We start from the raw sequence: 25,059 nt of genomic DNA, 5'->3' as shown, positions 1-25,059 counted from the left end.
GGAACAACACGAGGGTGAGTAAATGATCACAAAAGTTACATTTTTTATTGGCCTTTAAAGGGATAATTCACCCCAAAATTTAAAATTTGTCATCATTTACTCACCCTCATGTTGTTCCAAACCTGAATGAGTTTCTTTCTTGTGCTGAACGCAAAAGACAATATTTTTGTTGGAAAAATGTTGGTAAAATATCTTCTTTAATGTTTAACAGAAGAAAGAAACTCATACAGATTTGGAACAACATGAGGGTGAGTAAATTATGACAAAAACATTCATTTTTGGGTGAATTATCCCTTTAATGCACAGACTGTCTGGAACGTATGGAACATTGTGTACTTGGCATGATGTAGTCTAACTATTTACAGTCACTACTGAAATAGCACAGAGACAAATGGCATAGTATTCACACACAACCGATCACAGCGACTCTTCAGGGCTAATAGAGCAATAGTTTTTTTTATTTTCTAACAGTCCTACTAAAGATTTTCTTTTCTTGTCAGGTCAGTGAACGACACGCATTTAAGATTCAATAAAAACATTCCAAGAACTCAAATGTCACTGTTATAAAGGAGATGTGATGTAATAAAGTAGCCTACCTGTTCACTTCTCCTTTGCTTTATCTTCACTCACTCAGGTGTAAGATATTTCCGTAACGTCGCTCCTTTCAGTCTGATATTGAGAAACCAGATAGAGAAGGAAAATGATAGGCTGTAACAAATTTGTCAACACTTTTGTTCCTCAGTAGTTTGAGATTTCCAGTTAAAATTATTAGCTTGTTTAGTGTAATAAGAAGTTGGGATTTGCCCCCGTTATTTCCTGTAGTCTAATTTCAGAGCCAAACAAAAACCAGGGCTATAACAATTAGGACAATTTATTATATTAATTATATTATATTATATTATATTATATTATATTATATCATAATGTATTATATTATATTATATTATATTATATTATATTATATTATATTATATTATATTATATTATATTATATTATATTATATTATATTATATTATATTATATTATATTATATTATGATGATTGTCATGTAGGCTTATTGGGTGTCTATTTCTCAACCTGCAAGATTTTCTTTACTGGAATAATAACATGGTCTAGATAATTCGATCTATACAGATCTTTATTACTGGATAATTCTCCTGTGCTCTGCTTGGGACTGCCTCTGTGCGTATTACCCGTTATGAGGAGCCGTTCTAATCTGAGTCCAGTAATCCTCCTGTTAGTCCAGCAGTCTGCCTGCTACATCTGCTGACCTGCATGCGTGCGGTACGCTTTTCAGCCAACCCCCAAACTACCTTCAGGGCCCCTATTCCCCCCTCAGATCCTATTAGCTAAGTCCTGACTATACAGCATTTTAAAGGGATGTGTTGGAGGTAATCCCAGAGTTTAGAGTTTTACCCTCAGCAAACCTTGCCTGTAAGCATACCGGACAATACACCCTAAGTGCTAAGCCTATTAGCCTCCATTAGCCCCAGAGATGTCCTAAAAACACCTTGGGGATAAATCTGGGATACAATCGGTTTATGTGTTAAATGTGGTGCAGGCAGACACTCCGTCAACAGTGTTAAAACCCTCCCTGATACACAGAAGAGTCTGTTTATTATAGAATTAAAGAATGATATTTATTATATTTATTATCTATGAGCATATTTCTATAGATCATTTTTAAAATACTTTTTTCAAAATTCATTTGATAACTTTTATCAAAATGTATCTGTCAATATATTTTCAAATAATACCCAAACATATGAATTCATATCATTTGAAAATTCATAGACATAGGTTGATGTTGATGAACACATGATTTTTTGGACAAACAATGTTCTTCATATAAATATGACCCCCCTTTTGGAGTAATAAATACATTATTCCATCACTTGTCACACATGTGACAAGTGATGCCATATCCAAGTCACAGACTTGAAATGGATGGATTTGCTTGGGACTAATCTCATTAAAGGAATAAATTAAGGGAAAACTGCTGACGACTTAAATCAAGCCTTGCATTTGGGTAGGTCATAGATAATAATCATCTGGTCTAATGTACTTCCTTTGTACGGTAAGGGCACACAATAATTCCAATGGTACACATCCAAGTCTAAGACAGTTATGAACAGAAGTGACAATGATACGAACACTACCAACTACCTTGTCTTTGATCACTTCTTTGGCACATAACAAAGAGTTAAATTTAATATTAACATTTAAAGGAATAAAGATGGTTAATATTAATTGCATGTTCTAGTCAAGTCAAGTCACTCTTATGTAGATAGCGCTTTATACATTACAGATAGTTTCAAAGAAGCTGCAGTGATAAACAGGAAAATAATTCAGTGAATCAAACAGAATTAAATTCTGCTGTAAAGCAGCTCTAAAAAGACAACAGTGTCATTATTCAAATGAAATCAGTTCAGTGTTGATTTAAAGTTAATTAATTATTATGGAATCAGTTCAAGTCATCTATAAAGCACAGCTCTGCAGAAAAAAAGTGATATACTGATGACATCACAGTTCTATACTGTTAAAGTTCTATACTGTGCGATGACAATGTTGCACACCATTGCAATGGTTCTACAGTGAAATTAACATGTTTAAAATACAGTCTAAATCATTAACCTTACATTACAGGTTAAAAATGTACAGCAAAAACTAGAAAAACACCAAATGGAAGGAAAAGTGAAGCCATAAAGACAGATGAGACATTAAACTCACCTCTGAATGTTGGCCGGAGAAATGGGAATCTGTCCAGGCTTTTAGTCAGGAAGTAAATATCAATACATTCATTCCAAACAAGAAAAATGATTCCAAAATGAGTATGAGACCCGAAGCTGCAACAAAAAAGGAAGCAAGTCAACAACTCTCAGGACTCTCAAGTCTTCAGTCCTGCCGCAGGTGCCTTGGCCAACAAGTGCCAGCTCCTTGTCTTAACTAAAAAAGACCTTTAATTACAGATTCATGTTATCTCTATTAGCTTGGCTTTATCTGCCTGCTTAAGCCCCCCCTTACCTGACATCACTATGATCTCTCGTCCAACTGCATGCAGGACACTCTGCTGAAATGTAATTAAGAGCACTGCCTAAGCACAGTGGCTAAACCTCTTTCAACATTTACCTCAGTAATCCCCTGTTAGCACTTTAAGACAGAGGGTAAGACACCTAAACGCTCAGCTTCCTTTTCCATGGAAAAGACAGTCAATTGAAACCAAGCAGGATGTGCACGTGCCTTTCAAGTGCAACTCATAGAAGTCATTCTCATTGTGTTAATCAGAGACTATCAGGTTGCATTAATTGGGCGCCTGCCCTCCTGACTATGTTGTGGATGATCATGTGCTCAGACTTGTTAATCTGACAGTTTGTGCTCACCACATGCATACAGCATCGTCTGCAGTTCCCAGACTTATATTTTTTAACACTGAGAGGATCAGGGAGAATTAGTACAGGGATAGGTGTGCGCACAATTGGGCGGCATATGAGCGTTTAGCTGGAAAACAGATTCTTGGGGAGACGCAGAGATTGGCGGCAAGTGTTCACCTCCCGTGGGGATAAGCTGACAGAGGGCTAATAAAGCTGTTTTGCTGATTATTATAAATGGCCCCACACACCACCTCCTGTGCTGTGCAGAGCTTTGTAAGAAATGAGTAAATAAATGCTTGTAAAACCGCAGGAATCTCAAGTGCTTTTTGATGACATTACTACTATAGTATTTCATCAAATGGCATTTGAACTTGAGGCCTTGAAAATTACAATATACAATGTAGCCAATGTACCATTTAAAAAAAAAGAAAAAAGATTTGGGGTCAGAAATGGATACATTTCAGTAAAGACATTTACATTTACATTTATTCATTTAGCTGACGCTTTTATCCAGAGCGACTTACAATTGCTATATATGTCAGAGGTCGCACGCCTCTGGAGCAACTAGGGGTTAAGTGTCTTGCTCAGGGACACATTGGTGTCTCACAGTGGATTCGAACCCGGGTCTCTCACACCAAAGGCATGTGTCTTATCCACTGCGCCACCACCACCACCTCCTTTATAATGTTACAAAGATTTCTGTTTCAAATAAAGGCTGTTCTTTTGAACTTTCTGTTCATTAAAGATTCCTGAATGACAGTTTCCACAAAAGTATTAAGCAGCACAACTGCCTTATTTTTGTTTCTGAAAATGTTTCTTGAGCATCAAATCAGCATATTAGAATGATTTCTGAAGGATCATGTGATGAAGACTTGTAATGATGCGAAAATTCAGTTTTTTGTCAGAATAAATTACATTTTTAAATATTTTAAAATAGAAAAGTTATTTTAAATTTTAATTATATTTCACAATAATACTGTTTATTTTATTTTATATATATATATTAAAAATAAATGCAGACTTGTTGGGCATAAGCATTAAATTAAAACATCTTACTGACAAAAAGCAAAAATTATTTGAAGTTGACAATTATGCAGTTCTGTGTAATATTGTTTTTAAAATATTTTTGGACAGTCTAAATTCAACACAAAAATCTGATTTTTTTCACACAAAAAGACAAATTAAATCTTATTAATCCTAATTTTAAAACATATATTTTCATATTTTCAAGTCATTCACACAGGTTTGACTAAACACTCATAAAAACAATATCTACAATAAAATTCTGAACGAACCATAGATCTATTAGTAGCATTTTTACACTTTTGTCTCGTTGGATCAAAGTTAAAAAAATACAAAAATACAAATAAAATGGTTACAAGTAATCGATTTACTTTTTCTCAACTGAATTTTTTTTTGTTTGAACAAATCAAATTTCTATGGTCAGTTGAAACTAAAAATACTCTTTGAACCAAAGATGTTTTTTTAATTTTTTTAATTTTTAATTTTTTTTACATGATTAGATCACAAATTATCACAATCTTTTTGGATGAACTTAATTTTTTACATTGTTTTAAATCAAAAATCCAAATAACTACAAACCAATATGGCATAAATTAAACAATATCTTCACCTTAAAAATTTGTGATTTTACTGTGTGCGTTGGAATTACTGTTTGGAAAAAGGTGCATGTTTCCCCCTTTTTGAAACTACTCAAAACTGAGTCAGATGATTTGCAGTGTGGACTGCAATGAATCATAGCTTGGTGTGCTTGAATAACAAATGTAACACTCAACACACATCATAATTCAGACATCAGCCGTTCTTATTGGTCATCAGTTGAGTGTTTGCTGAGATGCACGATTAGATGAAAACATTGCACATGTTGTGGACTCATATCAGCCAAAAAGAGAGAATCACGAATAAAGTGCTTAGACTTCGAGAGAACAGAGTATTAAGACATGTAAACCACTAATTTAAGAATCTATGAGGAGTAAGCTTTTTAAGAGGGATTTCTGCCCAGCCTGTTTGTGCACTGTATTATAGAGTCACAGTGAGGCAAAGGGATAACGTGGGGTTTAACCCCAAAACAACTCTGTTTGTGAAGTCCGAATTATGCTAAAGGATAAGGGAACTCTCCATTGAAATTAAACGGATAAATAAACAGACATAAATAAACACAAAGTGTAACCAGTGACCACTAATACATACCAAATGCAGAAGACCTGTGACCTCTGCCCCCATACTGTACCTGCAGTATGAACTAAGACGGCTTTTAGACAAATGGATATACTGGTTTAGTTTCATAATACATTATTTTTTATAATTCTTTACACAGTAAAGTAGACATGTAAACTCTGCAACTACACTTAAAAAAATGCTGGGTTGTTTAATATGGATTTTTTTTTTTTAAATTTTTTTTTTTTAAACCCAACGATTGGGTTTGTTGGGTTGAAACAACCCACCATTTTAAATAATATTTGCAGCCACTTGGAATCAAGACATCACAAAAACAAGTTTTGGAGAAAACACATTTTCTCAGGTAAAAACTTTTATTTGATTCTAATTTATTTATTTATTAAACTAAAGGGCATTTTGGTTGGATTTTGGTCAGTGTATTTTTTTTGTTCAGATGTATCAAGTCTATCTATGATAGACATATCATATATATATATATATATATATATATATATATATATATATATATATATATATATATATATATATATATATATATAATTTTTCAGATATTAATATTGTAAAACCTTCTGTCCGCCAAAATCAAATGTGTGGTGACCAACGTGCATCCAGGATCAACAAAGATGTTGATCCAGGAACATGTGGTACTTGGTGAAATCACGTTCACCCACATTATAATAAAACAAAACACAACATAAGTCCAGGCCTGTTCCTCTCTCGCTCTTCACTGTCGTCGCTCCACCTTTGCTTCCGCTCTTCTGTGAGAGATACGAGACCGCTTGTCAGTAATCACGCCACCGGCCTCACGCTGTTCTCTCGCGGCCCTCTGCCTCGTCCTGCTCGCCACAAGCCTATTCTCTCAGTTTCACCTGAATGGATATAAACACCAAAAAGTAGTTTTAGCCAAAATCATTTGTGAAACTTTGTGAAACTTTCTTATCCTGTGTAAAAGTAATAGAGAAGGAGGACATTCAAACCTCATCTTACCTGTGATCTTGGGTGTGATCTAGAAGGATATATATATAATCCATGCTATGGCAGTAAACCCTGCCCCCTGGACTATTGATTTTCTTGGGGAAGTTTGGGGCTCTTCACATCTGTTCATACAGGGGGCTTGTTTCACACAAAGGTCATTCAAACAAACCTTGATCCTTTCATTCTCAAGAAGAGCTGGTACATTTTATCACATCCAACTGACATTTAACATTGAATAAATAAATGACATCTAGTTCTCAATAATTGTCAATTACTCTGAACATTGTGTAATCGTACATTACATAAAAAGTTATTTTTGCATGTTGTGTAACATAACTCTTTTTTGGCATGAATCCCGAAAGTTTTCTCGTTAAATGCCCTTTTCCCTTCCTTTAAGCCCAACAACAAATTACAAAGACGATTTGTAAGATTATATAAATATTTATATCAAGGGTTGTAAATGTGGCCATATAGAAAAGATTATCTGTCTTCATATAATTTAAAATAAGAACAATTCATACATTGATTTTATCTATGCAAATGATTTGATTGCAAAGACTGAATAATGTACTGTATGTTTGATGTTAGTTTATTTTAGTGTTATTGTGCAATTTAGAGAAATGTGCTATGGTCAGTGCATGGGGTACAGCTGCTGGAAGCCACTGTATCAACTGTACTTGCTGTAGAATCATATTGTCTCGGATGCGTTTAAAGCCTAGACATTTGGGATGAACAACTTCATCTAATACCACAATTAGTAACTCCATAGTAAGTTGACTATGAGTGAATGAGTGAGTTACTCCCTTACTGACTGAGTGAATGTTATTTGTTTGCTGGTTTTTAATAGTTCAACATTTTTTGTAATTTAAAACTGTTGTTCAGAATTTTTGAGATTAGCTATTACTAATTTGAACTCTTAATCTTAATTGGTCAGTGATTTACTGATGAAGTGTGGGTTATATCAGTTACAGAACAGGAAAAAAGAGAAGAGTTTAAGGTAAAATTTCCAGTAATGCAAACTACTCGAGTTTTTGTCAGATTTCGCATATTTGAAGAGGAGATGTGGAGACATGTAAGTTAAATCATAACTGAATGTGACAAGACAAGAAACATTAACAGAACCGTTTTCGACATTGGCCTATTAGGCAGGCAAATGAGTAAGTGTGAATGTGTGCATATTAAAAATGTGAATAATGTGAAAAATAAAAAATGTGAATAATTCAAATAATTCCTTTCGAAACGGTCTCACATATTGCGTGAATCAGGCTTTGGACCTCCATTTTCTCTGAATTCTAAAGCCTGATTTGTTAACGTTTGCCTATTCAGCCTGCCAAAACGAACGGGGCCGACTACAAAACGAGGGAACTCGCTTCAATTCGCTCCCAGGCCTCCCCGCTTCAGGGATGTGGTTTAAACCTCTGTTCAGGACAACGACGCTCACGTTCTCCACTCCGAAGTGCAGTGTCTGCTGGCGATGGGCTCATGAGTCAGGCTTTTACTGCCGTTATTTCCTAGAAAGTTGGAGGGCTCAGGCCCACCCTCGACCTCAGGCTCCTGAACAGTGTTGCCAACTCTTGCAAGACAAATAAGCAACTGCAGCTTCAAAAACAAGCCCCCTAAAAAGCCCAATATTATTATGTTATTTATCATCATCAATATGATTTATTATTAATTATTTATTATCAATAAATGAGCCTGTAACATTAAACTGAAACCATTCGGAGTTTGAAAAGCAAAAATAGACATTATTTTACAAAAATCATCAAATTACAATATCCTCAGATTTTCTGTGAGAAGAATAGGTTTGGTGAAGGAAAAGGAGAAAAGTTCCATCGCCTCAAGGTGGATCATCGCTGTGTCACAGCTGTGGCTCCTCGGAGGACCCTCGCCTATATTGGGCAAGCGTCCAATTGGGACTGAATTCCAGAAGGAAGGTTGTCACGACAGATGCCTCCAACTCGAGTTGGGGAACTCTGTGCGAGGGCAGACCGGAGTTCAGCTCATGGTCCAGCCTGGAGCAATGCCTGCATATCAACTGCCTCGAAATTAATCTTCCAGCCATCCCTAGCACCACGTCCTCGTCTGTTCGGACAACATGGCGGTGGTGGTCTTCATAAATTGCCAAGGCGGCCTCAGGTTGTGGTCTCTTTACAAAATGGCAAGACGTCTTCTCCTATGGGCACAGTGCAACCTGGGCTCCCTGAGGGCAGTGCATGTTGCCGGTCTGGACTGTGTTTCCTGAGGCTCCAGCCTTGTGGCCTGAGCCTCGTAATTAGTTTCCTAGGGTCCTCGTATTGGCTCCCTTAGACTGGGCTCGTAGGACAGCTTTTGTTCTGGGCTTGTACGGCCCTATGTTGTATTGTTCCCCAAAACGTGATTCATGCAATGGGAGAGACCGTTTCGAAAGGGAACGCTCCAGTTACTAATGTAACTTTGGTTCCCTGAGATAACGGGAACGAGCGTGCTCTGCTGTGCTCTACAGCTGCATGCGAGTCAACGCTGCCGCTTCTCAGTCGAATCGGGCTTCAGTTTTCTGAGAAAACGGTGATTCACTCAATGCTCGTTCCCATTATCTCAGAGAAACAAGGTTATGTTAGTAGCCGGAGCGTTCATTTACTGTTATTCTTAATGTGTATTTTGCTATAGCCCTATTTTTTAAATGCAAATATGTAAACTTTATTGTGTAATCATTTTCATGAAAGAAGTGCCTTTGGCTTCAGATGTCAAATCTTGATACCAATGGATAAAGAACTTCTGTAAATAAAGCAGTGAGGCCCTTTTTTCAAGAGTCTGTCCCACAGTTTAATAATATTATATAGAGACTTTATAAAAATATGTTTCTTGTGAAGCACTGTGTGAACTGTGTGGTCAGAGAAAGTCTACCAAAACATAGATTCATGTGTCATAGATCCAAGATTATTTTAATGAAAGAAGTGTGTTACATTGCATTCACACAAAGTAATACTGTGAAGAGACATGTGACAAAAAAATACAGAAGCAAGATCTTGTAACTTATGCCTGCACAATATATTCTGAAACATGTAAAATGATGCATACTCAGATAAAAATAATAATAAATCATTATAAATAGTTGCTGATCAATACTGATCCGAACAATTTACATTTGCATGTTCATCTCTCCAGGAGATGCTATTATTAGTGATTTTAGTTACAGTGATCTGGTCTGTTTTAATTCATATCTATATTTTATGTTCACACACATGTACATTTTAATGAGTTTTTATATTTTGTATGAGGTTTTCTATGAGCTAAGTCAACTGCAGGTAGCAAAAAAAGTTTTAAAAGTTTTTAAAAAATGTGTTGAAGCTCCATGTATTCACAAACATTACCTGATAGCTACCTCTGTAGAGGAGGGAAACATATTATTTATTTTCATTTATTCATTCATTCATTAAAATGTTAAGACCAAGGAAGAAATACTTTTAAATGCTTTTTAGGCTCATTGAGCTCTGCCAACCATAGCATAGATTTTCTGTAGGTTATATCTTCTCTGCTGTGCTGCTGCCTCTCTCCATCTCAGTCCCTTCACTCATTCCATCGTTCAAAGGTGGTTTTGGCATGCCTTTGGACATTGGAGGTGGCTAAGGAAATCTTTGGGGTCTTTTTTTGCTGGCTATTCACCAATGGACAAGGGTTCGGATTTCATCAAGCATGGAATCACCGCTGTCCTCAACCATTTTTGCAATTGGTGGCACAGTGCGCCTGGCAGGACAGCGGATCAGCCTTTTAAAAGCTCTTCTGCTCCTGAACTCTTCTCTCTTCTTTTTCAAATTGTATTAATGTTATCTGGATGTCATCATTAAAATACTTAGTTATCTATTGGCAAAATGTTAGAAAGGATGCATTTCTTGCAAGAGTATAGCCTACAAAAATTCTTCAATAGCTAGTTGAATATTGGTTAACTTTATAATGTCAGCTTATTACCTTATTAACGTATTGTTTTGGTCAAAAAGCAAACGTTTTACTACTAAATAACAGGTGCTTTTATGCAAAGCAAATGCCAAGAACATCTTATAACAAAACCTATAACAAAAGAAATGACAAAAGGCAGCATTTTGATATGTAGTCCTTTATTCAAAGTCTTATCCAAAGTCTTTGATTTATCACACAATATTATCTAGACAACATTCAACTGTTTGAAGAAAGAAAAGTGACATCAGCAATGGATAAATAGGATTAAACTAAAAGCTTTAGTTTACATTGCGACCTACGATTCAGAACATATTTATTCACATTCTCATGCCACAGACCACTGATTAAGAATATGTTGTGGGAATATTACGGAAAAAAACAATAATAAATGAAAGGTATTTAAAAAAAAAAAAATTTGACCACAACACATCTCACAGTAGCTCATTATTCAAGGCTGTATTAAGGCATGCCGCTGCACAGTCCCGGTCTCTGGTCGGTCTCAGTAAAAACATCAGTTCTGATGCCTTGGGATTTGAGGATGTCTAACAGCGCAGAGACGGTCTCCTTGGGAAGTGTGCGTGTCCTGCTCATGATCCAGGAAAACTCAGCGTGAAAGAGACCAGCGAAATCAGAGCATGAATAAACCAGGGTGTATTCATCATAATCAGTGGCCAGCACCCAGTAAGGGGCATCAGGAGCATCTGAAAGAGAACATCATGGATAACTCAAATCAAAGATTTGTAAATCAAATCAAATTAACAGCTGAAAATAATGATTTTTTTAGACTTACTTTCAAAGAAGCTGACTTCAAGTTTGGCAGGCTCTGATGCATCTACAATCTTGGCAGTTCCCTCAATGAAGTTGACAGTGCCATTAGCACTGTGAGGATGTTCAGAGAAAAGATATTAGCTTCATTTAAGCCATTTCAGAAGAAAGTGCAAAACTCTTTAAAATATATTCTGAATATCAGAATCAATTTTATTTTATTATAATTTTATTTGTTAATACTTATCATATTCTGAATATTAACAAATGTATGATATATTTATAGTGAACTATTTGCCAATCAATACTTACAGTAGCTCATCATTTCGAACCAGGACAATGCCGTCACTCAGAGTGTAAGTGGCCTGGCAGCACTCGCCCAACTGGAACGGGGCTGGAATCTTCATGATCTCATGCCATCTGCCCATGTACTATAAAATAACAAAATGATAAGTTATTTTAAATAAATGATAAAATTATGCAACAAGATTTTTTTCCTGTGATAATACAGGTAATTTTGTGGCTGAAAGTGAAGTTTCATATGAACAAATGCTAATATTCTACTATTTCTGCTACATTGTTTTTGTTATCAATATGGGATTTATTTTATGTTGACAAAGTGGTTATCATAATGATGTTCCTGATACTAAAAAAGTAAATATAAAGATTAAGAAACATGAAGATATGATTAAGTCAAGATAACTTGTTTTTACATTACATAAACTCATCAAAACAATATTTTGTGCAAGTTATTTTTTTAAAGTCTGTTTAATGTGATATAAGTTGAAATGACTTGTATAACCAAGTTAATCATAAAGCCAGCAACTGAACTTAAGTTTTTAAATAGGTGGATTTTTTTACAGTGTATAAGCAAACACTTACCCTAGCAGGATCAAAGTTTTGCTGAACAGGAGGTTCTGGACATTTTCCAGAGCTGATGGACTGAGCGCTGGCCGCCAGCACGGACAGCAAAGTCAGAGACAGAACCTGAAGAGCCTGCATTCTTTCAGTTTGAACCTGAAAAACCCCCAGAAATTCATACTTAATGAGCATAACAATTTAATGTGAATTAAAGGTTGGATAGTTGCAGACTCAAAGCAATCACCTTACCTGTTTGGACTCAAGAGTGGAAGGTAAAGAACAGTGACAAAGTTTAGTATATATAGACCGTTACATCTTTTGGTTATATCACAAACTCCACCCTCTTCAACTTTAAAAACCCCCGAATTAAAATAGGTTTGGGGAACCTGGGCATCTGCTCAAACAGATGTTGAAGGTTAAGTAAACACACCTTGAGTTGAACTTCTCAGAAGAAGGTGATCATCAAGTCACATGTATAGCTTTCCACATCTTTGAAACTAAAGCTTTAAAATAAAACTCAAAAGTTTTCCCGAGAATCCATGTGCCGGCAGTATTTTAATGAACAATTATTTTGCTAATTTTACACGATTGTACATTTTATATAAGAAAAAAAAAAAACATACATTTTGTGACAGAACACATTAAAGCTTTAATTGGTGTGAATGTGATAATCTAAGTCCCATATCTGTCACGTAAGCAACATTTTAGCCTGAAGAAATGCATTTTAAGCTAAAGACAATCAAAACACTGATATAAAAGGTAGCAATTCATCATTTAAAATGTAATTCTCCAGCACCATCATTGTGCACATCTGTGATTTACGTTTTCGAAGAAACTGCCTGAATCCATCAAGCTTTATAGTTTTACAATTATGTTGGTTTATGATAAAGCACTTTGCTTTCAAGTCTGACAACTTTATTCTCATTACTCAATTTTATGTTTTGTCACTTTGCATCTTGCAACATTCAGGGTGAATATTGTTTTTCCTTTTCTAGAATTAAATTACACACTTAATGTTCAAACATTTGGAATTTTTAGTCTGCAATGAAGGTTCAAAACTTTGAAAATAACGGTTTAGTTTGTTACCCATGATATATTTAAATAATAAATAAATTGGCCAATATATCAATAAAACTCAAAAGTTTGAGTTCTTCATATAATATCCATGAAGTTATTCAATGTTTTTCCATTCATCCTTTTGTTACAAAACTTGTGTCCTTAAGGTTGAGTCACACATCATATGTTCTTATCACACTAGTGTTGTTTGAGTTATCACAAACACCTGTAACATGCAAAAGCCACAACACATGAGGATACGGTCCTTATGTAAAGACACATGTCTACTGCATACATTTGAGGAGAAATAGCCTGCACGTGACTGTTGAATTGCACTACTTGAAAAAAATAGGCATTGCATTAACCATGCTTGCACATTAATGCATTGTATTTTTAGGGCTTGCATTTGGGCTGAAATTCAACATGGTTGAATATTTAAGCTGAGAATATTTCAATTCAAAACATTTCAAACACATTTTCATTATTAAAAATTCAATAATCTATATTCACCTTTCATATTTCACCTCCAAAATATTAAAACTGTTTAAAAAAAATGTAAGCTTTGCAAATTCGCTTCCACAAATTCAGTGTTTCAAATTCGACAGTAAATTCAACATCGACATCCAGGAACTGCTACCCTGGAAATCCAGAGTTCTCGCGAGAGCACAAGTTGAATTTGCTCAGCGAGTTACTCTGGTGTCTAGTAATGATGCTCATTAAATATGCCCTTGTATCCGAGCTGCACCAATCACATCGGGTTATCTGATATAGGCGGGCCAGAGGCGAGCTAAACAGATGATGACAGCGCTGTGACGTCAAAGTCATTAGTAAACATTGCAAGATGGCTGGATGAACACCAGTTATTTGAAACCTCTTTGGCTGCTACAATGAACGAGTTAGACTTGGCTTTTTAGAGACGGCGCTCTAATCGTTCCTTTGCAAGAAGGGCGTTTTTGCTGTTTTGCCAACCGTATACAGCAAGAGTAATCTACCAATTAGCTCCGCTGGTAGCTAAGCATATGGGGCTTATTGTTGTGATTGGTCATAGTGTTATACAATTGCGTGCAGTGAGATTTTCAAATGCATGCTTGGTGCCGCCCCTCGAGCTGGCCGATTTAGAATAAGGTGGATACAGGCCATAGACAGTATATAAACTGGACACAGCGACCCCATTGGATTCAACGGAGACAAGTGAAGTCAATTAGAAGCTCTTACTTCCTGGGGGTCGAGCGTACTGCGCAGACTCAAACTGAGCTTGACGACGTAGATGTGACGTGAGCAACCCGTCTGTCTTCTAGTAGCTGTGCCAAGCGAAATCTAAATCATTCCCTTCCGAAACTTGCAGAGGCGGAGAGTGTGAGTAGGAGGTGTCCATAAGCTAGGAGCAGGAGAAACTTTTCTTTGCTATCAGAATACTTTGCTATGTATTCTGATTAAAGCTGCCGTCGGCAAGTCTGGCAGATTGGGTCGATTAGCCAAAATTTTGAATGTTTACAATTCTCATGCCCCTCCCCACTACCAGCGAGCACCCTCCCATCGAGGTCGTGCTCGTCAGTGCGTCACTGTGCGTGTGTACCTGATTTTCTGTGAACGCGTCCGTCTCTTCAGCATCTATCAACACCATGGACTCGGAGGTAGGCTGCCCTGGCTAATCTATCCATAGATAGCAATTAACCGAGGAATTGGAAGCTTGTTAGTAGATTTTCTCTCCGCCATCACGCTTCATGCAATCTCCAGGAACTTCAGGCGTGGCGTGTGCATGTGATATTAACGTGCGCGAGTGAGGGGAGATCTGTGACGTGTGCATGACCTGTGATTGACAGTCAGATCTCACACCCCCCTGCGCTGATTGGACCTGATGAAGCGGGAGCGCTGGATTTTTGCAAAACAAATAACACGCTCCAGGTGGAGTTAGAAGCTCGGGTTTTTTTCTAAAACCACCTTATTTATGTTGTTCTGTCGGATTATAGTGTCGATTACACTGAATATGATCAAAATTTTTTTGCCGACGGCAGCTTTAATTATTTTGTCACTTTGCCTCCACGTCCCCCCGATTGCCTGCGAGCTTCTCCTCCTGTCCATACGGTAATTCTCTACTGTGCGACAGAGAGTCACGTGGTTATGACACAATCGTTAGCCTATTTTTACAAAAATTGCTTCTACGGGGCCATAACGAAAGCTACAAGGTAATGGAGGCTATCTTCTTTTGTGTTCAGCAGAAAAAAGAAATTCATACAGGTTTGAAACAACTTGAGGGTGAGTAAATGATGACAGAATTTTCATTTTTGGGTGAACTATCCCTTTAAAATTCTACTAAGAACCATATTACTATCACACGAGCCAATGGCAATTAAAGGATAACTCTATTTTGTAGTTTGTTTTGGATGAACTAGAGTGGTGGACACAGAAATGTTGACTCTTTTAGAATCGCCTTTGACCGCTTCAGAGTGGCTGTCTATGGACATGCACGAACATGTCCTTAAAACAACCCTTAACGTTCGTTTTCACTGTGCAACTCACCGAGTGGTTAGCTGTTCGTTTACTCGCACGTGGCGGCCATCTTGCCACAGGCAGCTCGCTTACTCATAACATTGTGTTTTAATACCGCATGTTCCTTTTAAATAACCATAACTTGCTCAATTTTCTACCGATTTTCAAACAGTCTGGTTTGTTATAAACTTCAGAGATGTAGTTATGACACTGCATACATATGAATAATTATGTTCAAGCATTCAGAATTATAGCCACGTTAAAGGTACAATATGTAAGAATTTTGCATTAAAATATCCCAAAATCTCAAGGCCAGTGTTATATATTTTGTTAAGTTGATTACTTACAATATCCCAAATATTTCCAACTATTTTTAAATAATGAGAAAATTGCGATTTTAACCAAGGAAACGGGGCGTTAGAGCAGGGGGGAGCTGGGAGTCGCCAGTCAATTGTGTCATATCCGCGTTACCCTCGGTTTCCGCTCGTACTGCGTGGAGTCCTGGACAAATGCGGAAGTTGTAGGCCTAGTTGTAGCGTCTATCAAGCAACAAACGTTAGCTTGTTTCGTGCTGTCGTTATGGAACACAATTATTATTTACTGATTGCAGCTGGTTCTGTCGACAAAACATGCTTAATTTTATATTTTCCAAATGTAGCATTCGGTAATAGTTATGTTTATGCAAGGAAAGTATTATTGCTTTAGGTTTGTATTTAGTTTATTGACATTGTTTATCACGTCTGGTGTTTATGGCCATGTAAATAAATATAGCATGTGTTATACATAAAGATTAATCAGTATTTTGGCAAATGATGTGGGCATGTTCGAATGTACTTTTACAACAATTGTTTAGAACACGTAAAACGTACTCGGTTACTAACGTAACCTCGGTTCTCTCTAGAAGAGGGAACGAGTACTGCGTAAGATATCTTACGCTAGGGGAAAATCCTTTTCCGCGAGATATTGAAGCCAAAAATTATCCTTAATTTTGTAATAATGCAAAACGCGTTGCAGCAGCAATGCAGACATAGGCGAGACAGCTCGCGCGCCTATTGGCTGCTCTGCGGCAACTGCAGCAGCCTATCGAGCGAGGCCTGGCGTGACGTCAGACCCAATCAGGGCACTTCGCGCCCGCTGCGTCACGTCCCGCCGAAATGGGCGTGGTCTAGGCCTATAAATATCGCTCGCAGGCAGCTATTATCTGGTTTTTCATCATCGAAGCAACCAGAGCGTGTGCATGCACGGCAAGATACGCAGTACTCGTTCCCTCTTCTAGAGAGAACCGAGGTTACGTTAGTAACCGAGTACGTTCTCTTACGAGAGGTCTCTCGTACTGCGTAAGATATCTTACGCTAGGGGACCCAATGTAAAACGCCGTGCATGCTGAGATCTGACACCAAAGACCCAAGGGCGAAAACCCAGGGTACATATAGTGCACAATCACTCAGGGAACTCACAGGGAGTCCGGGAAGAGGGAGGGGTGCAGCCTCACTTTTCCACATATAGTAGCGTCGATGGGACGCGAATTTCATCATACAGACAGGGCGGGGTACGGCCTGAACTGATGGGGAAAAAGTGGGTCTTACACAGTTTGCCCAGCTTTATACTGTCGAACATTGAGCTGTGCTCAGCAGACGCAGCATTCTGAGCTGATCGCATCAGGTCAGATAATACTGGTAAATTTAGACCGACAGCAGCCTGGCCTGCAGGGCGGGAACCTCTAGGTTATAAAACCTTATAAATGTAGACGGGGAGGCCCAGCCTGCCGCCATACAAATATCTTGCAAGGCAATCCCACTTGACCAGGCCCACGAAGAGGCCATGCCTCTCGTGGAGTGCGCTCTGACACCCAATGGGCACTGCATGCCCTTGGAGGCGTATGCCAGCGCTATAGCATCAACTATCCATCTGGATAGGCTCTGTTTCGACGCGGCTAGTCCCTTAGAACGTCCGCTAAACGAAACAAAAAGCTGCTCCGTCTGTCTGAAAAACAGACGAGCGAGACACATAAGCTCGTAATGCCCTGACTGGGCAAAAGGAGGCTCGCGTCTCTTTCCTCATCAGGGACCGGTAGGGCTGACAGGGAGATAACCTGCGCCCTAAACGGTGTGTTGAGGGATTTTGGAACATAACCGTGCTTAGGTTTGAGTATAACTTTTGAGTCATTGGGCCCAAACTCCATGCACGCCGCGCTCACAGAGAGCGCGTGCAGATCCCCTATGCGCTTCACTGAAGCGAGAGCCAGCAAAAACACCGTCTTGAAAGACAGGTGTTTCAAATCGATTGACTGTAAAGGCTCAAATGGCGCACCTTTCATGGCTTCCAGAACCGTAGAAAGGTCCCATACGGGGACTGAGGGAGGTCTGGGAGGATTCAGTCTCTTAGCTCCTCTAAGGAAGCGGATGACTAAATCGTTCCTTCCTATTGACTGACCAAGCGTTGTTTCTGAGAACGCTGCTATAGCCGCCACATAAACTTTGAGCGTGGAGGGGGCCCTGCCCCCATCCAACAGCTCTTGTAGGAAGGAAAGCACCTCCGTCACACCACAGTTTGTGGGTGACACACCACGGGCTGTGCACCAGCCCGAAAACACCGACCATTTCGAAGAATAGAGTCGTCTTGTAGACGGAGCTCTAGCCTGCGTGATCGTGTTTAATACTCCTTTAGGGAGTCCAACATGTACCCGTTGATGGCCCAGACATGAAGGGACCATAGTTCCGGGTGAGGATGCCAGATCGAGCCGCGGGCCTGTGAGAGGAGATCTCTCCCCATCGGTACTGGCCACGGGGCAGTACTTGCTAACTGCATCACGACTGGGAACCAAGGTTGTTTTTTTCCAGAACGGTGCTACCAGCAGTACTGAGCATCCTTCTTCCCTGATCCGTTCCATCACCTGAGGCAGGAGAGAGACGGGGGGAAAAGCATAGAGCGGGCGGCGGGGCCACACATGGGCCAGCGCGCTCCTGCTCTTGGAGAAAAATTCTTGACAGTGAGCGTTTTCTTGAGACGCAAACAGGTCCACTTCCGCTCTGCCAAATTTCTTCCACAGCAGATGGACTGTCTGTGGGTGTAGAGACCACTCGCCTGCCGGAACATTGTTCCTGGACAGTCTGTCCGGTCCTATATTCAAGATCCCTGGCACGTGCGCTGCTCTGAGCGAGCGCAGGTTGCACTGAGCCCATACCAGGAGGCGTTCTGCCAGCCTGTACAGTTTCTCGGATCTGATGCCGCCCTGGCGATTTATGTAGGACACCACAGACATGTTGTCCGAACGGACCAAGACGTGGTGACCTTTTATTTGGGGACAAAAACGCGTCAGCGCGTTGTCTACTGCCAGCATTTCGAGGCAGTTTGTGTGCAGGAGCTTCTCCCGTTCTGACCACTGGCCGAAGAACGGTCTGCCCTCGAGCAGCGCTCCCCATCCCGAGGTGGACGCGTCCGTGGACACCACTTTCACCCTCGAGGAAGTCCCCAGGCTTACACCTGATTGGTACCAGTCGTTCGCCTTCCAGGGTTTCAGAGCTGTAACGCATTTCTGATTGACCCTGAGGCGAAGCAAACCGGGTGCCCACGCTTCGCGTGGGACTCGCGCTTTCAGCCAAAACTGCAGCGGGCGCATGCGGAGCAGACCCAGCTGGAGCACTGACGATGCTGAGGCCATGAGACCTAGCATCTTCTGAAATCTCTTGAGCGGGACAGACGCGCCGCAGCGAAAAGAGTTCGCTGTGCGTCGAATGTCTACCGCGCGCTGTTGTGATAGTCGCGCTATCATGGATAGTGAGTCCAGTTCTGTGCCCAGGAAAGATATTTTCTGACTGGGTGACAGGGAGCTCTTCGCCCAATTGACACTCAGACCCAAATCCTCGAGGTGATCGAGTAAAATGGTTGTGTGTTCTATGAGCACTGCGCGAGATTGCGCTAGAATCAGCCAATCGTCCAAATAGTTCAGCACTCGCATGCCTCTCATTCTGAGGGGTGCGAGCGCCGCATCCATGCACTTCGTAAATGTACGGGGTGCTAGGGACAAACCGAACGGCAGGACTGTGTACTGATATGCCTGGCCCTCGAAGGCGAATCTCAAATATCGCCTGTGACGTGACGCTATCTGTATTTGAAAATACGCGTCTTTCAGATCTATTGACACAAACCAATCTCCTTGGCGAATCTGCACAAGGATTTGCCTGGTCGTGAGCATCCTGAACTGTCGCTTCACAAGCACTTTGTTCAGTTGCCTTAGATCTAGTATGGGTCTGAGACCCCCGTCTTTTTTCGGTACCAGGAAGTATCTGCTGTATAGCCCTCCCTCGCTCTGATCTTGAGAGAGAGGTTCTATGGCCCCTTTGCTCAATAGTTTCGTCACTTCGGCTCGAAGTAGATGTGCTACTTCTGTTTTTACCGTGGTCTCGACGCGCGCCACATAGCGGCGAGGGCGTCGGCGAAACTGCAGCGAATAGCCTCTTTCTATAATGTTCAGCACCCACTTCGAAACCCCGGGTAGCTTTGCCCATGCTTCTGCATGGATAGCTAGGGGTCGAATACGAAGCGCGCTCCGCTCGCTCAGCGATGGAGAAGCTTCGGTGTGCTGTAACACAAGCGTGTCGCTCGTGACATTTGAGGCATGGGGCGCGCTGATGACAGCGGGCAGATTGCCCGCGCTCGACTCCTCTGCGGTGGTTAACCGCGAGGGGGAGGGCTGGGCGGTTCCCGTGGGAACTGTCATGTCTATGTGTGGATGTGGGCGCGGGACAGCGGGCACATTTATCACACCGAAAGCATCGTTCGCTTGCGTGAAGCGAGTGCACGTTGGTTTAGTTTTTACAGAAACCGTGAGACATGCATAACGTGGTGTTAGTGGGCACATTCACCATGTTTGAAGCGCAATCGGTCTGAGTCGATTCATGTGCGCGAGCCCTGTGTGACGGGCTGTGCTTGTGTGTAGAGATGGGCACTGGGCAGTGGGCATTCTTCTTACACATAAAGCACCATCGGCCGTGGCCGGGACACCAGAAAAATTCACACTTATGGGATTTATCTGGGTAGCCGTAAAAACGGCGTTTGTGTGCAGGCAAGCGGGTGACAGAACCGACTTGTTTACTGCAGGATACACTGGAACAGTCACATTTACTGGAACTGAACGAGCGAGAAGTTGCCATAGAAACAGAGAGCGTCAACATGCTGGCGTTTATTGCAGGCCTGCGTGCATTACAACAGGCTTGTTCACTGCAATATTGACATTTCCAGTCGCCTGAATTCCAGAGGGGAATGGGAAATGTATAGGAAAAAGGAGGTTGGTCCGTCCGCAGCGGGACCAGAAAAACTCCCTTTTTTCCTTACGCCAGTGACGCACGGAACACCATAGAAACGGTGTTTGGGTGCAGGCGAGCGGGTTGTACAACGCGCTCGTTGGCTGCAAAATACACATCTGCAGTCGCCTTTTCAGGGAACTGACAGAGCGAGCATTTACGGCATAAGAGAGCGTCAACGTGCTGGCGTTTGTTTGCAGGCATGCGTGTATTACAACAGGCTTGCTCACTGCAATACTGACATTTCCAGTCGCCCGAACTTCAGAGGGGAATGAGAAATGTACGAGAAAGAGGAGGTCGGTCCGTCCGCGGGGGGACCAGAAAACGCTCTTTTCTCCTTTCGCCAGTGACGCACGGAAACCATAGAAACGGTGTTTGGGTGCAGGCGAGCAGGTTGTGCAACGCGCTCGTTGGCTGCAAAATGCACGTCTGCAGTCGCTTTTCAGGGAACTGACAGAGCGAAGCATTGGCGGCATAATTTTAACTGCCGCTAGACCGGGATTCGAACTCCGGTCTCTCGTGAGAAAAACCAATGATTCCGCCACTGAGCCACAGGGGGGGAACGCAAAGGTTTTCGGATGCACGAGCATATAAGAGCGTCACATGCTTTCTTCGGCGTATGCTTGCAGGCGCGCTTGTATTAAAACAGGCTCGCCTGCTGCAATATTGATATTTCCAGTCGCATGGTCAGGGAAGGAGCAGTCTCGGAGCCAGGTGAGTCCTCAGAGTCACCATAGGCAGAGCGAGTGCGAGAGCTGCGTGAACAGGAAAAGGGGCGTCTTGAAAAAGACGCCCAGCTCTTTTAGTGCAATGGGAGTGTGTGTCGCGGCGGCGAGCACACACACATACATAAACACAGTAGCAGAGAAAGGATATAATGCCGGAAAGCGCAGCAGGAAGGCAAGGAAGGCGGCGCGGCCAGCGACTTCAGTGACTCGTCCCGCTGAAGGTGCTCTCTTTCAGACGGCGCGGCTTCTTATCCAGCTCCAGCGATGCGTGTGCTTCGCTTGAAGGATGAAAAATCAGATAATAGCTGCCTGCGAGCGATATTTATAGGCCTAGACCACGCCCATTTCGGCGGGACGTGACGCAGCGGGCGCGAAGTGCCCTGATTGGGTCTGACGTCACGCCAGGCCTCGCTCGATAGGCTGCTGCAGTTGCCGCAGAGCAGCCAATAGGCGCGCGAGCTGTCTCGCCTATGTCTGCATTGCTGCTGCAACGCGTTTTGCATTATTACAAAATTAAGGATAATTTTTGGCTTCAATATCTCGCGGAAAAGGATTTTCCCCTAGCGTAAGATATCTTACGCAGTACGAGAGACCTCTCGTAAGAGAACTGCGCAGCGTTATCACAACAATGAATTCGACAAATACAGTAACATCTGTGATAACCAATTTAGTATTAAACCTTACTTTTCTTGCTGTTAATTCATTTTAATGAAATAAAAGTGTGATGAGGTTCAAGAGTCAGGAAGAAGACGGGTCGGCGTGACTGGGACTCGTACTTTATTAAAATAAAACAAAACAAACAAAAGTCGCGCACAACGCGCATTCACCGTGGCGACGGCACAAAACAGTTCAAAAATGAGAGCTCGGATCCACCGGTTTTCTTTCTCTGCGTCCAATTTTCTCTCCAGTCTCTGATTCCAGTACGGTCTCTCCACGCTAATAATACTGCAAAAAGACATAGGTGTTCGTCATTTGCACTTGACCTACTTACGTCCCGCTCGTCTTGTTTCTATCTCTCCCGTTACAGACCGCGCTGAACCACGCCCCCCCTCGCCACAAAAAGCATGTCATTAAACGCAACATTTATAAAAATAGAACATCCATGAACATGATTTTTCGATTCCCGTCTGACTGATTTACATCCACGGTGGAGTTGAAAACAACAGTTCCCATCATTCCACGCTCCTTCACATCGTCATCAAGCTACGCCGTTGTTGTTGTTTGGAATATAGCGCCCTCTAGCGGCAGAAAATGTTGCATATTGTACCTTTAATAACGTTTGTAAATCGATCAAGATTTCAGCGAGATAAGAGTATTTGTGTTCGTGCTGATCACTCACCTTGCATCAGGTAACGTTACCACAGAGTCCGCCAGAAAGCCTGCCTGTGACAAGATGGCCGCCGGTGATGCCGTAAGACATCTAGCCTTATGGATATCTATGGCTATAGAGACAGAGCGCAACGCGTCATAATTTGAAGACCACGCCCACCAAGGGGAAAAACAAACCAACTGTCTCCATTGACTTTGCATTGCGAGAGGCTGCCTCCTTGTCATTTCTTGCTTCTAACAAAATACAGAATAATGCTTAAAAGCTGCTATGTGACAAGGTGTACAGCAAACAAGCTAAGAAACCCAGAAATAATTTTTCATAAGCTGTCGACCCCAAAAAACGAGCGTTTGAGGACATAAAAGTGGATACAGGCTGGAACGAATGGGTAAATTGTGGGATCCTGACACTCAGTATGCACTAAAATACACTACGTGTGCAGTAAGTTAAACATTTGGTCACTGGTGAGTCAAATATCCAAATGTCAGTTTTATATATTATATTTCTGTAAGATAAACTATCCTGTGTTGCCGATTACAGTCTCCTCCGGCGGGCGTACGTTAGTTCTCAGAGTAATGAGACACGTGACGCTCTGTCTCAACTGCCTGTATCCACTTTTATGTACTAAACACTCGTTTTTTGAGGTCGAGAGCTAATAAAAACGTATTTCTGGTTTTTTTAGCTTGTTTTCTGTACACCTTGTCACACAGCAGCTTTTAGGCATTTGTCTGTCTTTTGTTAGAAGCAAGAAATGACAAGGAGGCAGCCTCTCGCAGCCTCTAGGTCTCATGGCCTCAGCGTCATCAGTACTTCAGCTGGGCTTGCTTCGCATGCGCCCGCTACAGTTCTGGCTTAAAGCGCGAGTGCCGCGTCGAGCGTGGGCTTCCGGTCTGCTTCGTCTCAAGGTCAATCAGAAATGCATCGCAGCTCTGAAACCTTGGAAAGCAAACGACTGGTACCAATCAGGTGTAAGCCTGGGGACTTCCTCGAGTGTGAAGGTAGTGTCTACGGACGCATCCACCTCGGGATGGGGAGCGCTGCTCGAGGGCAGACTGTTCTTCGGCCAATGGTCAGAACGGGAGAAGCTTCTACACATAAACTGCCTCGAAATGCTGGCAGTAGACAACGTGCTGACGCGTTTTTTTTTCAAGATTTCTCCAAGAGCAGGGACGCGCTGGCTCATGTATGGCCCCGCCGCCCGCTCTATGCCTTTCCTCCCGTCTCTCTCCTGCCTCAGGTGATAGAGCGGATCAGGGAAGAAGGATGCTCAGTGCTACTCGTAGCGCCGTTCTGGAAAAACCAACCCTGGTTCCCAGTTCTGATGCAGCTAGCGAGCACTGCCCCATGGCCAGTGCCAGTGAGGAGGGACCTCCTCTCTCAGGCCAAGGGCTCGATTTGGCATCCGCGCCCAGAGCTGTGGTCCCTTCATGTTTGGGCCATCAACGGGTACCCGCTGACCTCCCAAGCGGAGTGTTAAACACGATCACGCAGGCTAGAGCTCCGTCTACGCGACGTTTCTATTCCTCAAAATGGTCAGTGTTCTCCAGCTGGTGCACAGCTCGTGGCGTGTCGCCCCCAGACTGTGGGGTGACGGAGGTTCTCTCCTTCCTACAAGAGCTGTTGGACAAGGGCAGGTCCCCTTCCACGCTCAAAGTTTATGTGGCGGCCATAGCAGCGTTCTCAAAAACAACGCATGGTCAGTCAATAGGAAGGAACGATTTAGTCATTAGGTCCTCCCAGACCTCCCTCAGTCCCCGTATGGGACCTTTCTGTGGTACTGGAGGCCATGAAAGGTGGCCCATTCGAGCCTTTACAGACGATTGAGCTTAAACACCTGTCTTTCAAGACAGTGTTTCTTCTGGCTCTCGCTTCGGTGAAGCGCATAGGGGACTTACACGCGCTCTCAGTAAGCGCGACGTGCATGGAGTTTGGGCCTAATGACTCAAGAGTTATACTCAAACCTAAGCACGGTTATGTTCCAAAATCCCTCAACACACCATTTAGGGCGCAGGTCATTTCCCTGTCAGCCCTACCGGTCTCTGACGAGGAA

The 25,059-nt window shown here is 41.7% G+C and overlaps 1 protein-coding gene across 2 annotated transcripts; it reads right to left on the bottom strand.

Annotated features, from left to right (window-relative positions):
* Nucleotides 1-10,890: 10,890 nt before the first annotated feature.
* Nucleotides 10,891-23,084, bottom strand: LOC309500327 (apolipoprotein D-like). Of its 2 annotated transcripts, none has more exons than XM_082171897.1 (5): nt 23,022-23,084; nt 12,127-12,261; nt 11,557-11,675; nt 11,270-11,358; nt 10,891-11,180 (listed from the first exon to the last, which is right to left on the bottom strand). In XM_082171897.1, the coding sequence occupies exons 2-5, from the start codon at nt 12,244-12,246 to the stop codon at nt 10,939-10,941; spliced, it is 570 nt and encodes a 189-aa protein (XP_082028023.1). In that variant the 5' UTR covers nt 12,247-12,261; nt 23,022-23,084; the 3' UTR covers nt 10,891-10,938. The 2 variants fall into 2 exon arrangements, with proteins under 2 accessions (XP_082028023.1, XP_082028024.1); XM_082171898.1 differs by lacking the exon at nt 23,022-23,084 and adding an exon at nt 12,355-12,363.
* Nucleotides 23,085-25,059: the final 1,975 nt, after the last annotated feature.

The sequence above is a fragment of the Leuciscus leuciscus genome, assembly GCF_965113295.1.
Source record: "Leuciscus leuciscus genome assembly, chromosome: 6".
Lineage (NCBI taxonomy): Eukaryota > Metazoa > Chordata > Actinopteri > Cypriniformes > Leuciscidae > Leuciscus > Leuciscus leuciscus.
The sequence above is the reverse complement of the archived record's forward strand: the minus strand, read 5'-3'. Positions and strand labels throughout refer to the sequence as shown.